Raw genomic sequence first — 19487 nt, 5'->3', positions numbered from 1 at the left:
TATATAGAGATGATGATTAAATTCATGGGGATGGATGAGATTACCAAGGGAGAAAGTACAGTAAGAGACAAGGGCCCAGTACAGAAGTTTAAGAGACTTTCATATTTAGTAAATGGGAGATGAAAGGTGATCCAGGAAAGGAGAATGAAAAGGAGTTGTCAGATAGGTTGGACTGAAAAGAGAGAGTGATGTCATAGAAGCAAAAAAGGCAAGTGTTGAAGAAAAGAGTGTGGTCAAGTAGGATGAAGAGTAAGAAAAAGATGATCACACTTAGCAGTTAAGAGATCAAGTTTGTGGGGAAATCTTGTGGGGTAATCAAGTTTTAGTGCAGGCCGAAAGCTAGATTGCATGGAGTTGAGGGGTGAGTAGGCAGCGAAGTTGAGGCAATGTACTTTTTTAAAAAAAAATTCAATTTTATATTATTTTCAGTTCCAAATTATTTCCCTTCCTTAGTTATTGAGAAAGTGAAAATTTTTTGTTATTTTTAATTTTGAGTTCAGATTCTCTTCCTTCCTCTCTCCTCCATCCATTGAGAAATGAAACCAATGTGATGTCCAAGACAAGAAAAGCAAAAGCCACTACAAATATGTATTCAAAACAAATTTCTGCATTAAGCATGTTCCTCTACCTTAACCCCCCAAAAACAGAAAGAGAAAGAGAAGAAAATATGCTTCAGTCTTCACTATGAATCCAACACTTCTTTGTCTTGTGGTGGCCAGCATGTTTCATCATGAGTCCTTTGGAATCATGATTGGTCAATGTGTTGATCAGAGTTACTAAGTCTTTTACAGCTGATTATCTTTTACACTATTGCTGTTAGTATGTAAATTGTTCTTCTGGTTCTGGTTACTTCAATTTGCATCAATTCATTTAGATCTTCCCAGGTTTTTCTGAAACCATTCCTTTCATCAATTCTTATAGTACAAAAGTACTCCATCAAATTCATACACCACAACTTATCCAACCATTCCCCAGTTGATGAACATCCCTTCAATTTCCAATTCTTTGCCACTACAAAAAAGAGCTTCTATGTTTTTGTACATATGGATCTTTTTCCTTTTTTTTTTTTTTTTGACCTTTTTGGTTATAGATCTAGTAAGCAGAATGATTGGGTCAAAGGGCATGTATAATTTAATAACAGTAGATATTCAAGAAAGGAAGATTTAGGAGGAGAAAGAGAATCCCAATCATTTTAAGTTTTCCAGAATGGTTAGACTAGTTCACAGCTTGACAAATAGTGCATTAGTGTGCCTATTTTTCCATATCTCTTCCAACATTCAATTTCATTTTTAGTCATTTGAAACAATCTGATGGGTGTGAGATTATACTTCAGTGTTGTTTTAATTTGCACTTCTCTAATTATTAATGATTTAGAGCATTTTTTCATGTAATTATTGATAACTTTGATTTCTTCTTCTGAAAATTGCCTACATATATTCTTAGACCATTTATCAATTGAGGAACGGATTTTGTTCTTGTAAATTTAACTCAATTGCCTGTATATTTTATAAATGAGACCTCTATAAAAAAAATTTGCTACAACGATTTTCCCCCAGTTTCCTGTTTTTCTTCAGTTTTAGCTGCATTGGTTTTGTTTATGCAAAAACTTTTAGTTTTATGTAATCGAAATTATCCGTTTTACCTCCTGTGAGTCTCTCTGTCTCTCATATAATGAACTCTTCTCCTATTTGGGTAATTTCCATGCCCCACTAATTTGCTTATGATATCTCTCTTTCATAAACTGATTTTGAGCTTATCTTGGGGCAATATACTTACTAGGAGTTTGGTTGTGAAAGGAAGAACAGATACAGATATCATCAAGGGAAGTTTTTTTAAGGTTGTAAAAATAAACCTGAATATGTTTGAAGGCAGTAAGGAAGAAGCCAGTTGATAATGAGAGGTTGAAGATTTGAGTGGGGGGGGGGGCGGTGCATAAGGAAAGGGGAAAGCTCTAGAATAGGAATTCTTAACCTTTTTTTGTGTGTTTGGTAGTCTGGTGAAGTCTATGGACCTAGTCTCAGAATAATATTTTCAAATGCACAAAATAAGTAGAATTACAAAGGAAACAAATCATATTGAAATAATTATCAAAATACATATTTCTAAAAGTTTGGAGACCCCCAAGTCCTATCTCTAGGAGATAGGAAGGATGAAGTGAAGGTTGGCCTTCCTAAGGATAAGGACTGGATCCAAAGAAAAGAGAATGGGAAATGATGCATAAAGGATTTGGGTTGTGGAGTAGATGTCTCAGGGTGCTCACTGACAGATGACATGTTCCATATGAGAAGCATACAGGACTTGCCCATATTGATTATCTTCATTAAGTAGGAGAAGAGTTCCTCTGCTAAGGAGGGAACTGACAAGGTCTAAGGTTCTTCAGAAGCATGATCTCAGATAGGGTGAGGCATGCCACAAAAACGCAGTTTCCTCCCACTCTAGGTTTTGCCTGGGTCGGTTGCTTTTTACACCATGGCAGACTTTGGCATAATGAGAATCTGAGAGCCTGCCAGGTGTGAAGAGCAGCCCCCACGACGCTGGCACCAGGGAAGGGAGAAGTTGAGGTGCCAGCTCCCCGCTAACCCCCCCTCCCAGCAAAGAAAATGTCATCAGCTCAGCTCCTCATGGAAATGTAATCAGTGGGCTTACAGCAGTCTTTGTCTTAATTAGGCACTATTGATGGGAAGCCAGAGAAGGGAGAAGCGTAGACACCTCTCCTCCTGTCCTCCCTCCCTGAACCCCTTACTGCCCCCAACCTCCTGCCAGTGGCTTCCTCTAGGGTTGTGCCCCCTCCCTGCCAAAGCAAAAAAACCCAATCTACAGCCCCTCTCCCCTCCTCGCCTTGTTTCTAGGGGGCATAATGCTCTTTTAACAGTCACCCTGGGGGGCAGGAGGGGAGGGAGGTCCGTAGCTCCCCCCTCTCCAAATCTACGTGTTGTCCCAGCTGGAGGAAAGGGGGGGAAGGCTCAGCGCCACCTTTCCACCAGACTCCAGTCTTCCTCTCCCTGCCCCCCATAACGCACTTTGGTTGTCCAGCCCCATGGAGACATTCCTTCCAAAGTGAGCCCCCAAACTCTAAATCCAACCCGTATTCCATCCCAGGAATCCAGGCCCCTTTCTTCTCCCCACTCCCCAACCTCCCCATGCTCCCTGAATCTTAGACTCCCGTCCGAACAAAAAGCTAGAGAGGAGAAGAAGGAAGCGGGCTGCCGAGCTTCGGCTCCGAGTTTTCCTTCAGACCCGGAGGGAGCCCGGGCCGCTCGGAAATCCCGGGCAGGGGAACGGGGCAAGATTTGAGTGCTGCAGCCCCGCGGGTCCGCGGGAGTCCAGGCGCCATCTGCAGTCCGCTTCGCCTCGGGGAGCAGCCAGCCCAGTGGGCAGCAGCCGGGGGGCCCCACACTCGTCCCTGCGCACTCCAGGGGGTGGAGGGAGAGACTGTCATTGTTTCTCCGGGGCCAGGACCCTTCCCTCCTCCAAACATTTGCCCGCACAAGCTCGGAGCCTATGCCCCTGGAAGGGGGTGTGTGTGTCGGGGGTTTAGGGGGAGCTGCAGAGGGAGGGGGTGAGGGGGAAGGCTACGACTCCGCCCCCCTCTTTCTTCTGGCTCCCGGGTCGCTGAGTGCTCGCTCGGCGGCTCCGCCCCCTTCCCGGGCCGGCTCCCTCCTGCCTCTCAGCGGGGGGTTGCCATGGCGACGCGTGGGGTGCGCGCGCCGGCCGTGGCCACGCGGGGCTAACTCCGAATCGGGGCTCCGCGGTCTGCCGGTGAAAGGGAGGGAAGGGGAAATAGTTTTCAAAGGGTGAAGGTAACTGTGGGCAGGAGTTGGGGGGCCCTTGTCCCGGCAGAGTTCGATGGGGGAGGGAGGAGGTACCCATGGGGATGAGGAGGAGGGGTTGGGGTCGAGGGGACGGTGGGGGGATGACCTTTCTTCTTGACGTGGTCTGTTCTGAAGAAAAGACATTATTCTTAGATCTTAAGAACAACAAAAAATTGCCCTTGACTTCGATTCTGCCTCCATAATCTGTGATCTTCGGTCTTCAAGTGGACCATGACATCAGGGAGGTGATGCCATGGCTGCCAAGTGGATTGGGTTTAAGTGAGGCAGGGCTGCGCAAGTCACCAGCCTCACTTTCTCCTCCGGAGCCTTCTGGGTCCAGGGGCAAGATGGAGATGAGGACGATTAGGTGGCATGGGTGGTGGTAGAGCGCTGGGCTAGGAATCAGGAAAACTCATTCTCCTGACTTCACGTCTGGCATTTACCCAGGTCAAGTCGGTTCTTCAGTAGGGAATGGAGTGATGCACTTACAAAGAGAGTGGATAAGCTCTTTGGATCCAAGGAACATTAATACTAGATAGCTGGCTGGAAGTGGAAGTTGGTTTTTATCCATACATAGATTTAACAGATTGCTTCCTCTTGGAGCACTGCACGAATCCTCCAAATCAGAAGTTCAAAACCTAGGATCAGTGCCCATGGAGCCTCTGAGGAAGAAATAAGGAAAGCAACAGGTGGCTCGGTGATGCCTGAAGTGCTGAAGCCAAGTTACTCAGTAGGTATTCAAGAAAGGAAGATTTAGGAGGAGAAAGAGAATCCCAATCGTTTTAAGTTTTTTGTGACCCCACTTCCACCAGAAACTCGGAGGGATTATGAAGAAATCTAAGAAGAACCTTTCTTATTCTGAGAGAGAAGATGCTACCATAGTTTCAATATCTGTCTTTTACTAATGTATTAGAAAGACCTTGATGACCAACCTTCATCCTTCTTACTGTTGTTCGAACGTAGCCTTTGAGTCTATTTTCAGGGCACATTTCATTCTCTTATTTATTATGATTATCTGACCAACTGTGCTAAGGAAATTTCACAAACAGGAGTTATAAACTAAAGAGGCAATTCACCTACTTAGAGTCCTTTAGCTTTTCTGTGTTCATTTTGTTCAGAGGAACTGGAGACTTTGGAGTGAAGACAATTATCTCACCATCTTTACCCTTAAAGGAAACAGCTTGGGGCAGAAAGTGAGCCTATAGACAGCTAAAGGTGGGAAGAGAAAATGTCTTAAGTTTTGAACTCAGTTATTTGATACAGTGGATTAAAAGGAGTGGGCAACTCCTGATTTCCCCTTCCCCTTTCCCCCTGCCATCCCAGTTTTCTCAACTATGGCATATGAAGTCACAAGTAACTGTATTATCCAACTGGTTACTCTTTCCTAGATAGCCCACATTCTCAGTGCCTCTGGTCAAGCATATGGAATTCATAGAAAGGAGAGATTACTACCTAACTCATCTCTTTTGCAGGTTGTGGGGTCTTCAATAGATGTATAGTCAAGGCTAACTTTAACCTTTAGCCTCTCTGGAGGAAGTGAGTGTCTTTAAGAAAAAAGAGAGATGATTGGGCATGACACAAAGTATTTTGAACTGATTGATGTTCCCCAGCTAAAACCCTATTGAATACAGAATGTCATAGTGGCTTAGTTTTTATATGTTAACATCAGAACTATGTTGGAAAACTGAGTTTTGAGGAAGGATCCAGCAAGTCATGTCTAACTTGTAGCATCTCCCCAGGTCTTGTCGACACCATGTCATCCAAAATTAGCGTGGATAAGAAACGAAGAGTAACTTCCCGGTCATCAGTCCAATCTGCTCAAAGTTCTCGGACAGTATCAGCCATAGAACCAGAGCCTCCCAAGGAGGAAACTCCCATAATGATGGGTATGTTTACATATTTGGGAGGGCCATGTTGCATCTTTAAGAAAGAATATTGGTAAGAGAACTAGGGACTAGGGAACATAAGAGGGAGCTACTTGAAGGTAGAGTGTTTAAGTGAGGGACAACAGCTGGGGAACAGGAACAAAACCTTTTGGGTTTGAGGAAAAGCAAGAATGAAATGAAGGCCTGAACATTGGATCCTGACTTCAGCAGAGTCCTAGACATCCCAGATCCTTTCTGTGCACCTACTTCTTGGGGAGCCTCCTTCTTAGAACTTGTCTCCCTTAATTTTCCCATTATTGTATTAAGAGCTCCCTAGCTATAGCTTTCTGTGGAGGGGTTCCAGTCCTCTGTTCCTAGGCCCATCTTCCCCACTCAAGACAGCCTGGGATTTTTTTCCTTTTCTCATTTTTTTTTCCATTTCCATCCTTGGTGGCAAAACAAATAGTGTTTCTTTTCTCCCATTAAATCTGTTACCATGGAAACTCAGTCTGCTTTGTTCACTGTCCCCTCCCCTTTCCTCCTCTCACTTCTCCCCCCCCCCCCTTCCCAATCATGAGATTTCAAGCTCCCTCTTTTTATTCCAGGCTCTGCTACCTTCCACCACCACCACCCCCACACACATACCTTGGCAGGGATAGGGGCAGGAGGCAGCAGAGAAAGCCCCACCATTAGCTTAGAGGATAGAAGAGAAGGGAGATGGGAGTTGTCAGAGGCTACCTTCTAACTCCTTTCCTGGACTTGGGAGGCAGCAAATAGTGACTCCCAGAGTACCACATTACTGAATTTTGAGTTCCTAGATAGACTTGTAGGTGCTAAAATGCAGCTGGTTTTGTGTAGTTGGGCTGCTGAGGACGTGAGCCAGGGCAGTGGGCTAAGTCTAGATGAGTATTTTGTCTTAGGGTTAGGGACTTAAAAAATATACAAGAATATCACTTGCATTCTCATTCTATTTGCTGAAATGAAAGCAGCTTAAAGTGTTCCAGGTCCATGGGGTTCATAATTTCAGGAATAAATAAAGCCCTTAAGTGAATAGTTAGAGATATAGTCCTTTAGGAATAAATCTGCTAGGGAAATATAAGAACCAATCCTAGGAAAGGGGTGTGTGTGGGGGTAGTTAGACCTAAGCTACCCAGATATGAAAGATAGATTCTCTAAAGCAGTCCTAGAACTGACTATGTTTCCCTAATCTCTGGAGATCTGGAGAGGCCCAGCCTATTTTACAGAACAAAGGGTAAAACATTCTTCTTTTCCCATTGACTCCCTTCCCTCCAACTGGAATTTCAGTTCCCTTTTGAGGAGGTTTCTCCCTCCCTCCCATCCTTCCCCATCCCAGTTCTACATTGTTCTTTCTGTAATACAGTACTGACTCTCAGGAGTTACATCACTTAATTGCATATCTTAACATCAGCTGCCTAGTACAGCTTGTCCAAAACTTTCTGACTCTTCCTTGCCTTTGGACAGGTACTTTATGCCTGAGAGAGAGAAAGAGAGAGAGAGAGAGAGAGAGAGAGAGAGACAGACAGACAGACAGAGAGAGAGAGAGAGACAGACAGACAGACAGACAGAGAGACAGAGACAGAGAGAGACAGACAGACAGACAGACAGGCAAGCAGGCAGGCAGACAGACAGACAGACACAGAGAGAGAGACAGAGAGGCAGAGAGACAGAGAGGCAGAGAGAGACAGAGAGAGAGACAGAGAGAGGCAGAGAGACAGAGACAGAGACAGAGAGACAGAGACAGAGACACACACAGAGAGAGACAGAGAGAGAGAGGAGAGAGAGGAAAGAGAGAGAAAAGGAGAGAGAGAGAGAGAGAGAGAGAGAGAGAGAGAGAAAGATTTTGTGTGTGTATGTGTTTGGGGAGCAGGAACTTCATAAGCTTTGTTTGGTTTTCCTCTGTGAGGAAAGGGAAAGAAATATAACCAAGAGAGAGTAGATATGAGTGAGATGGGATGGGGTGCTAAATGCTTGAGGTTTTGGGAGCAGAAATGATTCCTGAGGCAGGACTTCTGGGGTCTGTGGAACTAGGCTCTTGGATTAATGGAGGGCGAGAAGCTGGATGCCTGGAACTCCAGGGTTAATAGGGACATAGAAGAGGAGGATGTCCTCTCATGCTTCTTTGGTTTCCCTCAGACACAAGTATTGATGATGAAGAAGAAATGTTCGAAGACAACCTATTTGAGGAAATGGTAGATGTGGTAAGTTGGAAGACCCCACTGAATTCAATATTCCTCTATCCATCTGAGGAAACAGAAAGCTTGAACAAGTGTCACCTGTTGGGAACCTTTTTTTATTTATTAAATGTTCACTAGTCTGTCTTTTTGGGAATCTTTTAATCTAACCTCAGCAGTTCTCCCTTCCTTGGGTTGGCTCTCATATCTCCCCAGCTGGGATATGCTTAGGGGTGCCCAAGGCAAAAGACAGATGATATTCTTGACTGACTTCCAGCTTTATTTCCAACGGATAATATTTCCACATCAAGAATTGAGTAACTTAAGTTTATCACTTTTCTGTCAGGAGGTAAGTGGGATGTTTCAATCTTTTAGACTCCTGGCCTATCGCTGCAACAAGAGCTCAAATGATAGTTTTGCACATGGCTGAGCAGTTTGAAATTTACTGTTTGGAATTTGAACTGGGGAATGTTATTAAACACTGCTCAAAATGTGGAATTTTTTGGCTGTACCCCACACCTAGAATTTCTTCTCTTAATTAGCAGTGTCTGCATTCATAGGACACAGACATTTAATCTATTTCTACCATTTTTACTGAAAATGTTAAATGCTCTTAGTTAGAGCTCTCTGACTGCCACAGTCTCTAAAAATCCTCTTGCTTTTCCTTCTGGTTTTCAGCTATGGTTGGGCAGTCCCTGAACCACGCTTACCCATTTGGTGTGGAAAGGAAAGAAGGGGAGAGGGATCCAGGGCTGGGACCACAACACAGAGTATAAACAAAGGAAGGGGTAGCATAGGGAAGATTAGTCTTCCTTGCCTGGGCTTACCAGGCCAGTGGGATTTACAATAATTTCCAGGTATTTCATATGTAATTTTTGTGATCCTGGTGACCACTATCCAACCTTCAGCTACTGCTATCCGGCACTCCCCAGTCTCAAAGTCAGCTGCCAAAAATGCCCAAATAACAAGTAGGAAATATTAGATTGATCGAAGTGGTTCTCTGGCTCCAAGTGGCTGCCCCATCTTTCCATGGGGTCATCTGGAGGTCCCTACCTCAAAGTCAATGAGAGAAAAAAGAGAATTCCAGATCTGTGTACTTGAAGACAGATCTCATCCCTTCCTGGTATCTAACCATTTTGTTTGCTTTATGGGAGCTTCTGACTCTCTCATCTCCTCACAGAGATGAAACGAGATTTAGGAATGCTGGTTGTGAGATCAAGAGTTGAAAGGTCTGTGAAAGAATATTGAATCTATATTGAATTCTCTCTAATCTTTCTTCCTCCCTAGTATCCACAAGTTCAGTTTGTTGAAACAATTGTGAATGATCTGGTAGTGGGAAATTCTAAGTAAGGAATAGTTATCCTCTGTTGATATTTCCACCCCCCCCTTTTTTTTGCATCAGGCAGACTAAGAGAAGCTTTGTCAGAAGTATTAAAGATCACCTGATCAAACTCCTTAGTGTGACCTGAATATCCTGATTTAAGTTGTTTTAAAAAGTTATATTTTTACAGTAGTTTTTAATTTATGCCTCCCACTGTACTTTCCCCCATTGAACAAATTTTTAAAAAATCAACCCTTTTTACAAACATGCATAGTCCCCCAAAATAAATTCCCACATTAGCCATATCCAGAAAATTGAATCTCTGCATTTTAAGTTGATCTTCTTGTGGGATGTTTCATCTTCATTGCTTTGGACTCCTAAATCTATCGTTGTATTGACTACAGTTCTACAGGTTTTCAAAGTTGTTTTTCTCTATGTTACTATTGTATAAACTGTCCTCTCACTTCTGCTCTCTTTACTGCATCACTTTATAAAGGTCTTCCAAGATTCTTCTGAAAATATCCATTTCATCATTTCTTACTGCACAGTAACATTCCATCACATTCATATTCGAGTTTTTTTATTCCTTCTTTCCTCACCACTCTTCTCTCCTCCACTTTCTAAGGCCAGACAATTAAAAAATACATTTGATTTTTTCCCCAATAACATTTTAAAACAGTTTTTAACATTTAAAAAAAAGTTTTGAATTCCAAATTCTATCCCTTCCTCCCTCTCTCCTCCTTCTCCTTCCTCTCCGAGACTATAAGCAATCCAATAGAGATTATATGTGTGCAATCACGTAAAACGTTTCCATACTATTCATTTTGTACAAGAAGTCAAGAAGACAGAAAAAAGAAAGTGAAAAACAGTATGCTTCAGTCTATATTCAGACAACATCGTTTCTTTCTCTGGAGGTGGATAGCATTTGTCATCTGGGATCATCTTGGATCCTTGTATAGCTGAATATAACTAAGTCATTCAGGGTTCTTCCTTGTACCTTATTGCTGTTGTATACAGTGTTCTCCCGGTTCTTCTCACTTCACTTTGCATCAGTTCAAAGTCTTTCCAGGTTTTGCTGAAATCATCCTGCTTGTCATTTCTTATAGCACAATAATATTCCATCACAATCCTGTACCACCGCTTGTTCAGCCATTCTCCAACTAATGGGCATCCCCTCTATTTCCAATTTTCTGAGGTTAGACAGTTTAAAAATTGTATTCCCAACAACTGAGGGGATTAACAAAGAGTACTTCTGTATACCTGCTACTTCCGAATGACATCACCATTTAGACCCACCTCATCACTTCCAGGAATTGCTAAGTAGACAGTCAGTTGCAACAAAACTGACTTTCATATGATGTTGTAAAATTGGCAAAGCATTTGATATTTAATTTATATTATCATTTAAGCCTCACAATCATTCTGTGAAGTAGGTAGTTGAAGTGATATATTATTTCATTTTATAGGCTAAGAAAGGAAGGAAATAAACATATTAGCATGTACTATGTGCCTGTCACTGTGCTAAGATCTGGGGATACAAAGAAAGGAAACAGTGACTCTCAAGGAGGTCACAGTTTAATGGGAAGGGACAGGATAACATTGAGTTCGATGTGCTTTACCTCCCATTTTACTTCCTTTTGTCCACAGCAAGGTTTTTTAGCCTTTTTTTCATTATCATGGACCCCTTTGGCCATCTGGTAAAGCTTGTGGACTCCTTTATTAGAAAAAGACCCACCAAAATCTCTCTATAGATGTCTTGTAGGGTGGGTCTGTGGACATCCATACACCCATTTAAGAATACCTGGTCTGTAGTGCTCTATAAACTAGACTTATTTTTATTTTGCACCATTTAACCGTGGTCTATATTATTCTTGGTTTCATCCTATTTGTTTCTCCCCTTGTCTTCCCTAACACTCATATTATCATTTTCCCAGAATCCTCTGGCGAGAGATTGTGAAAAGGAAAAGGAAAAAGACATTCTTTGCCCCCAAAGAGCTCACAGTCTAATGAGAAGGGACAGGATAATAAGTCAAGGTGCTGATGTGATTAATTCAGTATGATTAATTCCTGCTACCTATTATGGAGCTCCCCCTCACTTACTTTGAAGAAGCAAATACTTTATTTTTAATTATATTTTTAAATGTAAAATATGAAAAACTACATTAAAAGTTTTTTTACATTCATTTTAAAATTTCAAGTTCCAAAATTCTCTGCCTCTCTCCAGTCCCTCCCCCGCCCAATAAGAAGGTAAGTAGTGTGATACCCATTTATACATGTGAAGTCATGCAAAACATATTTCAACATCATTCATGTTGCAGACAAAAGCAAGAAAAAAGCAGAAAAAAGTGAAAAAATGGTAATTTACTCACAGTATGAAAGCTTTTTTTTTTTAATCATCTAGGTAGATAGTTTATGGAGTATATTCTCATATTTTAACCATCTCTTTTCTAACAAGACTTACTTGTTATAACTTTTGGTGGCTAGGTGACTTAGTGGAGAGAGTGATGGACCTGGAGTCAGGAACAGGAGTTCAGATTTTACCTCAGACACTTACTTGGCTGTGTGACCCTGAGGAAGTCACTTAGTTTCCTCATCTGTCAAGTGGGGCTAATAATTGACTCTGAAAGGCAAGAGATGTTTTGAGGATCAATGTAAAGCACTTTGCAAACCCCAAACTTCTCTATAAATGATAACCATTATTAGGTTGAATTTTTGTATCTATAGATATAAATGGAAACTCTCCAGAGGATATTGGACCAAGTCTTTTTCTTGTTCTAGTTTGTCATTCCTCTTATAGATAGAAAGTATGGATAGACAATAAATTGTCTATTCTAAATATCTCCTGCTTCACAATTGCTTTCAACAACTTGAAATCTGCTTTTTCTTTACTTTGTGTTTTTTTTTCAGCTTCAATCAGTATAGTCCCCTTGGTCACTATAGCATGAACTATCCCAGTCAATTTGTGGGTTGGGCTTAAAGGGTCACCTCAGGTCTCTTTGTCTTTCTCCTTTGACAGAAGACATTATTCCGATGCCGAATGGTGTTGACAGGCCTAGCAGAGTCTACATGGACAGAGGAGCATGATCAGATCCTGGAACAATTTATACAAGAGCCTGGCGAGCCCATCCTCACTATTTTCATTGACTCCTATGCAGGGCTTAAGCTAGAACTGGGGATGCCCATTCAGGTACCTCATAGAACTGTAGGCTGTCTGAGCCAGAAGGGACTTCAACTGACCCAAACCCCATGTTTCTAGGTGAAGAAACAGAGGTCCAGATATGGGTGGTATCTTGCCTAAATCAGCTCCTCTCAGGATCTTTACTTGCCTTTCTTCTTTACAATTCCATGACCATGACTCAGTGCCCCTCTCTGCCCTCTTTCATTTCATCCACTCTGGGTTGCAATCATGTCTTCATCAATGATTATTAATGGTCATATGAAAAGTGATTGTATGGAAAATGGAGAGGGTGCCAGACTTGGGGTGAAGACCTAGGTTTACATCTTGATCTCTGAAATTTACCAGCTCCATCACCCTGCAAAAGTAATTTAATTTTTTAAAGCCTCAGTTTCCTCATTTGTAAAATGGGGGTAATAATGTTTGTCCTATTCCCATCTCACAGACTTGTCAGGAAAAGTATTTTGTAAATGTTAAAGTACTATAGAGTAACAGTATTAGTTACCACATTGTCTCTGGTTCTTGTTTTTTTTTCCTATTCTCTCTTTAGCTGAAGATATTCCTATCTAAAACTAATCTACCACCCATCTCTTCTCTATGAATTCAGGAAATTTGGCCTAATCCCTTAGTCTAGGGGTAGGCCACATATGACCATCTAGGTCTTCAAGGGTGGCCCTTGACTGAATCCAAGTTGGATGTGCACTTGAGGACCTAGAGGACCACATGTGGCCTCGAGGGTGCAGGTTCCCCACCCCTTCCTTAGTCCTACCCTGAAAATTCCAGTTGGACTGTAGAAGATCACACATGTGCAGGCTGTTAGCTGGTGAGGCTGTGATGTAGGTCATGTGTGAGGGCCAAGCTCTAACCTGCTCCTACTCCTGCAGAACCAGAACCAGGTCATGTACTTCATTCGACAGTCGCCTGTTCCCATCACTGCTGAGAACTTTGAGATGACTGTGCAGTTTGGGACAGTTCGAGGTTCCTACATCCCCGCTCTACTTCGTCTGCTCAATGGCATCTATGCTCCGCAGATTTTTAGCAACACCACCTGGCCCGAGAGCATCCGAAACCACTTCTCCTCCCATCTTCACAAATTCTTGGCTTGCTTGACAGGTGAGGGGGCGTGGGAGAGGTGGAGATGCCAGAGTTCTTGGATTACTCTTCTTGCCAATAGTGTAAGTAGCTTCCTTGTCTATAAAATGGGAATAGTATTATTGGAGCTGTGGACTGCGTAGGATTTTTGTAAACCCTACAGTGTTGCCTGCATGAAGACGACTTAATATTATGGATGGGATAAGGAGAACAGCTACCTTGGGTTTAGTTTGGAGTGGAGCACAGAGCAGATCCACTAACCTATTTGCTTTCTGCCATTGCAAATACCTTATTTTGTTGGCTCTCTCCTGTGGCACAGCCAGGTAGCTCAGTGGATAGAATGCTGGGCCCAGAGTCAGGAAGACCTGAATTAAAATCTTGCCTTGGACACTTAATAGCTATGTGACCCTGGGTGAGTCACTTTACCTTCTTTGTCTCAGTTTTCCTTATCTATAAGAATGAACTGGAGAAGGAAATGGTAAACCACTCCAGTATCTTTGCCAAGAAAATCCCAAATGGGGCCATAAAGTCAGACACAACTGAAAGTGACTGAACAACAACAAAAATCTGTGAACTGGAAATAGAGTACGTGTCTGGGTCAGGGAGAAGAGAAGGCCCTAAAGCAATTCTTTGACCTTATCCCACGAGAATAAATATTTTTAGTCATTCCTCTAAAGCTTCCCTCTCCCCCAGGCCTCGTCACCTTGCTATCCCTGTAGTAGAATCTTAAAATATGCTTACTGGAGGTCTTAGCTTCTTATGCTTTCTTATGCAATAATAGTTTTCATCTAACCACCTTCTCTTCCCCCCAACCTCCGACATAAGATGGGAACTGAGGCCCAGAAAGTTTTGTTCCATCCTCTGAACCTCTGCAATTACTCCTCAGATACTCGGTATAAGCTGGAGGGACACACTGTCCTTTACATCCCCATGGAAGCCATAAATATGATTCCAGAAGTAGTAGTGAAGGACAAGGAGCTGGTACAACGATTAGAAAGTAAGTAACTATTTCATTTGGACTCTGTGTGTGGACCCCAAGAAGCCCAAGAATTGAGAAAGGATAGAAATGTGGAGTGGTTATTGACAAGGAAGTGTAAAGAGGAGAGTGAGGGCCATATTTGAGGGATTTGGGGGATACTATCAGGGAGGATTTAGGTGGTGCAGTGGATAGAGTGCTCAAGCTGGAGAGAGTTCAAATCCGGCCCCAGACATTTAATAGCTGTGTGATCCTAGGCAAGTCACTTAATCCTGTTTGTCTCAGTTCCCCTATCTGTAAAGTGGAGGAGGAGGAGATGGCAAACTACTTCAGTATCTTTCCCAAGAAAGTCCCAAATGGGGTGGTGAAGAGTCAAACACCACTGAAATGACTGAAATTAAGGAGGAAGAGAAAGATGGTAGAAATAGGAAAAAGGTTGAGGGAGGCTACTGGTGTCCCCTCTTACAGCATGCTCTCTCCTTCAGCTTCCATGGTCCACTGGACCCGACAGATAAAGGAGGTGCTTAGTGCCCAGGAGGCAATAGATACTGGTGAAAGCTTGGGCCCATTGGAGGAAATTGAGTTTTGGCTCAACCGATGCATGGACTTGTCTGGAATCAGTAAACAACTGGTCAAGAAAGGAGTAAAGCACATTGAGTCAATCCTACGTCTTGCCAAGTCTTCTTATTTGGGTCCCTTTCTGAAGCTGGCCCGACAGATCCAGGTTTGGGAATAGGTCAAAGTGAATGGGGGCCGAACAAGGGGAGTGGGACATTTTGTGGGAGTGAAGTTAATAGTCTGAAGAGAGTAAGCCACAGTTCGATAACATGGATTCAGTTCAATTAAATACTCATTTACATACATGTGCACAGTGCTGTACTTGGGGGGATGCAGGGGATGGGAAGAAAAAAATGAGCTTCCTCTCAAGAAGCATATATAATATTGGGGAATACAACATGTACATAAATCAACCCAGAATATGGAGAATTAAGGATAGAACACCAACACGGAACGTTTGGTGAAAGAGATGGTGTCCAGTCAGGAGTGGGAAAGCTGAGCCTCAAGGCTGCATGTGGCCTTCTAGATCCTTGGGTAGGGCCTTTTGATTAAGTCCAAGTTTTACAGAACAAATCCACACTTGAGAACCCAGAGGGCCTTGAGGTCGCAGGTTTGCCACCCCACTAAGCCAAGCCATGAATGAGGACAGACACTGAGAAACAAACATGGATTCCAGATGCGAGGGTCAGCCCATGTGAATTTATGGAGAGATGGGACTAGCTAGTCTGGTCTGACAGGAACATAGAAATATGAGAAATAGAATAATACAAAATAAAGTTGGAAAGGTAGGTTGGGGTAAGAGTGTAGAGGCCCTTCAATTCCAAGTTCAAGAGTTTTTCTGTTTTATTCTAGAGGTATTAGGGAGCTGCAGGAGGGTTTTGAGCAGAGTGTCCACATGGTCAGACCTGTGCCTTAGGGAGATGACTTCACCAGCTGTGGGGAGGATGAAATAATTGCAGAGGGAAGAGGCTGGAAGCAAGGAGGCCTGTTAGGAGGCAGTTAACAATAGGCCAAGTGAGAGAAGTTGAGAATCTGATTTAGGGTGGTGTCTGTACAGATGAACAGAAGGTATTGAATGGCAGTGGGAGATTATGTGGGAACGAGTTTTAGGAATGGGTTAGACCTGAGCACGACTTTTTGTCATTGGGAAAATAACTCATAGATTGAGAGGACTTGAAGGTGATAATGAAAGAAAAAGAGGGAATGTTTGACTCCCTCCTAGAAGGGAATGATATAAAGGATACAAGTATTGTCAAGTCTATATCAAATTGCTTGCCTTCTTCAGGAGGAGAGTGGGGAAGGAGGGAGGAAGAGAATTTGGAATTTAACATTTTAAAAAATGAATGTTAAAATTTTTTCATCGTAATTGGAAAAAAATTAATTCTTTTAAAAAGGAGATCATTGGTAAAGGACACAGATAGAGAGGGAGAAGGATCACCATTTCTTCAGAGACAGAAATAAAAGAGGATAAAATGGGTGAAAATGTAGAGCAATTTTGAGATGTGGAGTAGGATGGAAGAAGGAGCTCCTGAAAGACTAACTTCTCAGTGTGACAATTGGCTTCTTGGTGACCGCCCCAGGGTTCTTAGCCTGCAAATAGGTGGGCTTCAGGCCCTTCTAGGCAGCAGCAGCACAAATATAGCTATGATTAACCCTCTCTAGTCAGGTCTGAAATTAATCTAGGGGATGAAATGGAATATTTCTCAAAATTTTTAATCTGTTCTCTATTCCTAGCTCAGAATTTTTACTGGGAATATGAATGGCCCTTCATAGATTCACACTTAGGATCCTGTAGTCATATAGTTTTATTTTAAAAATTTTTGCATTTTATTTTGTTTTTATATCATATTCATTTCTGTCTATTACACTCCTATACTAACTTGTAACAAAGAAAAACAATTGAGCAGAAGCATTTAGCTCATCAAACAATGTGAATTTGTTTTCTGAAACAAGTGGATTGTTTTCTATCTTCACAGTTTTCTTTTTTTGTAAATATAGTCTCTAGGCTTTTTGTCATGGTTTCCAAAAATATGATGAATCTTAAGCTACCTCACCGATTTGTAGCTCAGTTTGTCTTTATTTTCTTCAATTTTTTCAGTCTTTTGATTTTGTTCTGATATTTCTTGCTGTCTCATGGGGTCATTGATTTTCGTCTGGTTTATTTTAGCTTTCGGGGGAGTCCATAACTTGAAAAAGGTTTACAACTTTCTGTTCTAAGCTACTTGTTCTCTTTCCAGTTCTTTCCTCCAATGCTTTTAATTCCCTTGTTTAAAAAAAATTACTTGCTTCATTTCTTCTAGGTAGTCCTTGAAAAAAAATTTTTTCCTTAGAGTCACTGTTTGCAATAATTATAAAACTATTCTTTCCTTCTTTTGGGGTAGTCTCTAGGTCTATAATAATTTTTTTTTTAATGCTGGTTGTTTTTTTTTTTTATTTTGTTTTACTTATTTCTTTAGCTTTAGTTAAAGAACTGTGGGTTTGTGCCAAGATCAGAATCTGCCTCCTGTGACACTTTGGGTGGAGTGGTTGGCCCTATTGGATGCCCACATGGAACTGCTGGGTTTCTGTGCTCACCTCCACATCCCATGATTGGGTGCACCTTGTGATATGTGGTTGAGGTTGCTAGCTCTTCAGTGCCCTCTGTAGTGTCCCAGGACAGAGGACTGGCTTATACTACTCTGATCACTGCCACACCACCAGGGTCTTTGAGGCTCCCCAGGGCTCCAAGGTTCTTGCCCCAAGGTTTTCTGGTTTCTCCGGGACTTTTTCAGAGGCTCCTTTAGTTACAATGTCTTTAGACACAGTCTTGTGGGTTGTCATTGGTCGCACTGGGCAGTTGAGGTTTTTTTTGCTTATACTGGTGTTAGCTGTACTAGCAGTCTTCTGGATGATTTTTTTTTTTTTTTGGTGCGGTTTTGGGGTGGAAGGAGTCACTTAGAGTTTCTCAGATTTTTTGGTCATCATTTATATTGCATAAATTTCAGGAGTAGATGTGTGGGAGCTGTGTGACTTGACCCTCTTGTCTGCTTCTTTATAGGCCGATAGAATGGTTAGGATACTCAGGTACTGAGTCCTTCATTGCTACCTTGCAAGATACCTTGCAATATCCTGTAGAACCTTAATTAGGCAGCAGTTGGTTTTTTAAGAAAAAATTATTATCTTTTGTTTTTATATAATCTTCATTTCTGAAGGCTATATAAATATATATTCATTCTACCTCTCTAACAAACCATTCCTTGTAAGAAAGAATTTTTTAAAAAAGAAAACAAAAACAGTTTAGCAAAACAAGCCCACATGTCAATCATGTTTGACATTATATTCAACATGCTGGAGTCAGTTCTAATCAAAGACGTCAGCTGGCTGACTCTGGAGCAAAGAGTGTATCTTTCTGTTGACACCAACAATTTTATGAGCAAACTTCAGACTCACTCCAGTGTAGCACAAACATGGATAGTCCTTGTCCATCAGTCCACCAGATCTAGCCTTGAAAAAAGGCTATGCAGGTAATTTTCTTAAATGTTTCATAGAATGACCAGAGTATAGTGTAACATGCCACGTTTTCAATCGTGACCATTACTTCTTCACAGTTCCTATGGGTCCAGGTAGACCTATATCCGTAAACAACTGATGGCGAAATCAGTCTTAATGTTTTGGGCACCCAAAATGATCTCTGTGCCTGATCCCATTTCTATTCCCCAAAACCTTGCTTTGAGGGTGGAGTTCTTGCTGTGTGTGTCCTCTGCTCCCTTGAACCTTTCTCTTTCTGGAATAATTTTGTCAATTCCTGCCAGCTAGGAAAGTAGGAGATGGGAGTCAGAAGCTTGGCCACTCAGCTGTCTTCAGAGAGAGGGACTAATAGGCTAAAATTATATATATATATGTATATACACATACATAAAAAAAATACATATATGTAATATATATAATATAATGTTTTACATACACACACACACAAATATATAAACATTTAAATAGCACCCACTATGTGCCAGCCAGCTGGGGAGTAGTGAATTTAAGATCAGCCTTGGAGTGAGAAAAATTTCAGTTTCAATCCCACCTAGTTATATCATCTCACTTCAGTGCCCCAGTTTCCCCATGTGTAAAATGAGGGGGTTAGACTCAGCTTCTAAGGTCTCTTACTTATATAGGCACTGTGTTAAGCACTCTAAAAATATGATCTCATTTGAATTATATCTCTCTTCTCCCTTGAATATGATTAGTTCTAAGGAATGTAATTTTGAAGTGCAAACTAAACTTCTGGTCACTATTCATTAATGGGGAAAGTAGGACCCCAAGATTTATATACAAGACTTGACTGCCTTCCCACCAAATACTAGTTCCATAATGAACAGGCATAGGAAGTAGCAAAGAAACCCATTTATTCCAGTTGATAACAAAACATAAATGAAATCAAGTATACATGGCATATAAGAATATATACCAGACAACACAGAGTGAAGGAGCCATCTCACTGGGATGAAGGTAACAGCTCAATC

At 41.9% G+C, this 19487-nt stretch overlaps 1 protein-coding gene across 2 annotated transcripts in view; it reads left to right on the top strand.

The window, feature by feature from the left end:
• The first annotated feature begins 3704 nt into the window (after nt 1-3704).
• Nucleotides 3705-19487, top strand: part of DNAH2 (dynein axonemal heavy chain 2) — a 127023-nt gene continuing 111240 nt past the window's right edge. For both annotated transcript variants that reach the window (XR_011974069.1, XM_072641134.1), the window contains exons 1-7: nt 3705-3800; nt 5552-5698; nt 7832-7896; nt 12207-12377; nt 13250-13478; nt 14344-14454; nt 14919-15157. Coding sequence is in view for 1 of the 2 variants with exons in the window: in XM_072641134.1 (XP_072497235.1) it covers nt 5566-5698; nt 7832-7896; nt 12207-12377; nt 13250-13478; nt 14344-14454; nt 14919-15157 (948 nt within the window). In the remaining variant the exon portion in view is untranslated. The remainder of the gene's footprint in view (nt 3801-5551; nt 5699-7831; nt 7897-12206; nt 12378-13249; nt 13479-14343; nt 14455-14918; nt 15158-19487) is intronic.

The sequence above is a fragment of the Notamacropus eugenii genome, chromosome 2 (assembly GCF_028372415.1).
Source record: "Notamacropus eugenii isolate mMacEug1 chromosome 2, mMacEug1.pri_v2, whole genome shotgun sequence".
In the NCBI taxonomy this organism is placed as follows: Eukaryota; Metazoa; Chordata; class Mammalia; order Diprotodontia; family Macropodidae; genus Notamacropus; species Notamacropus eugenii.
This window is presented reverse-complemented; position numbering and strand designations above follow the sequence as displayed.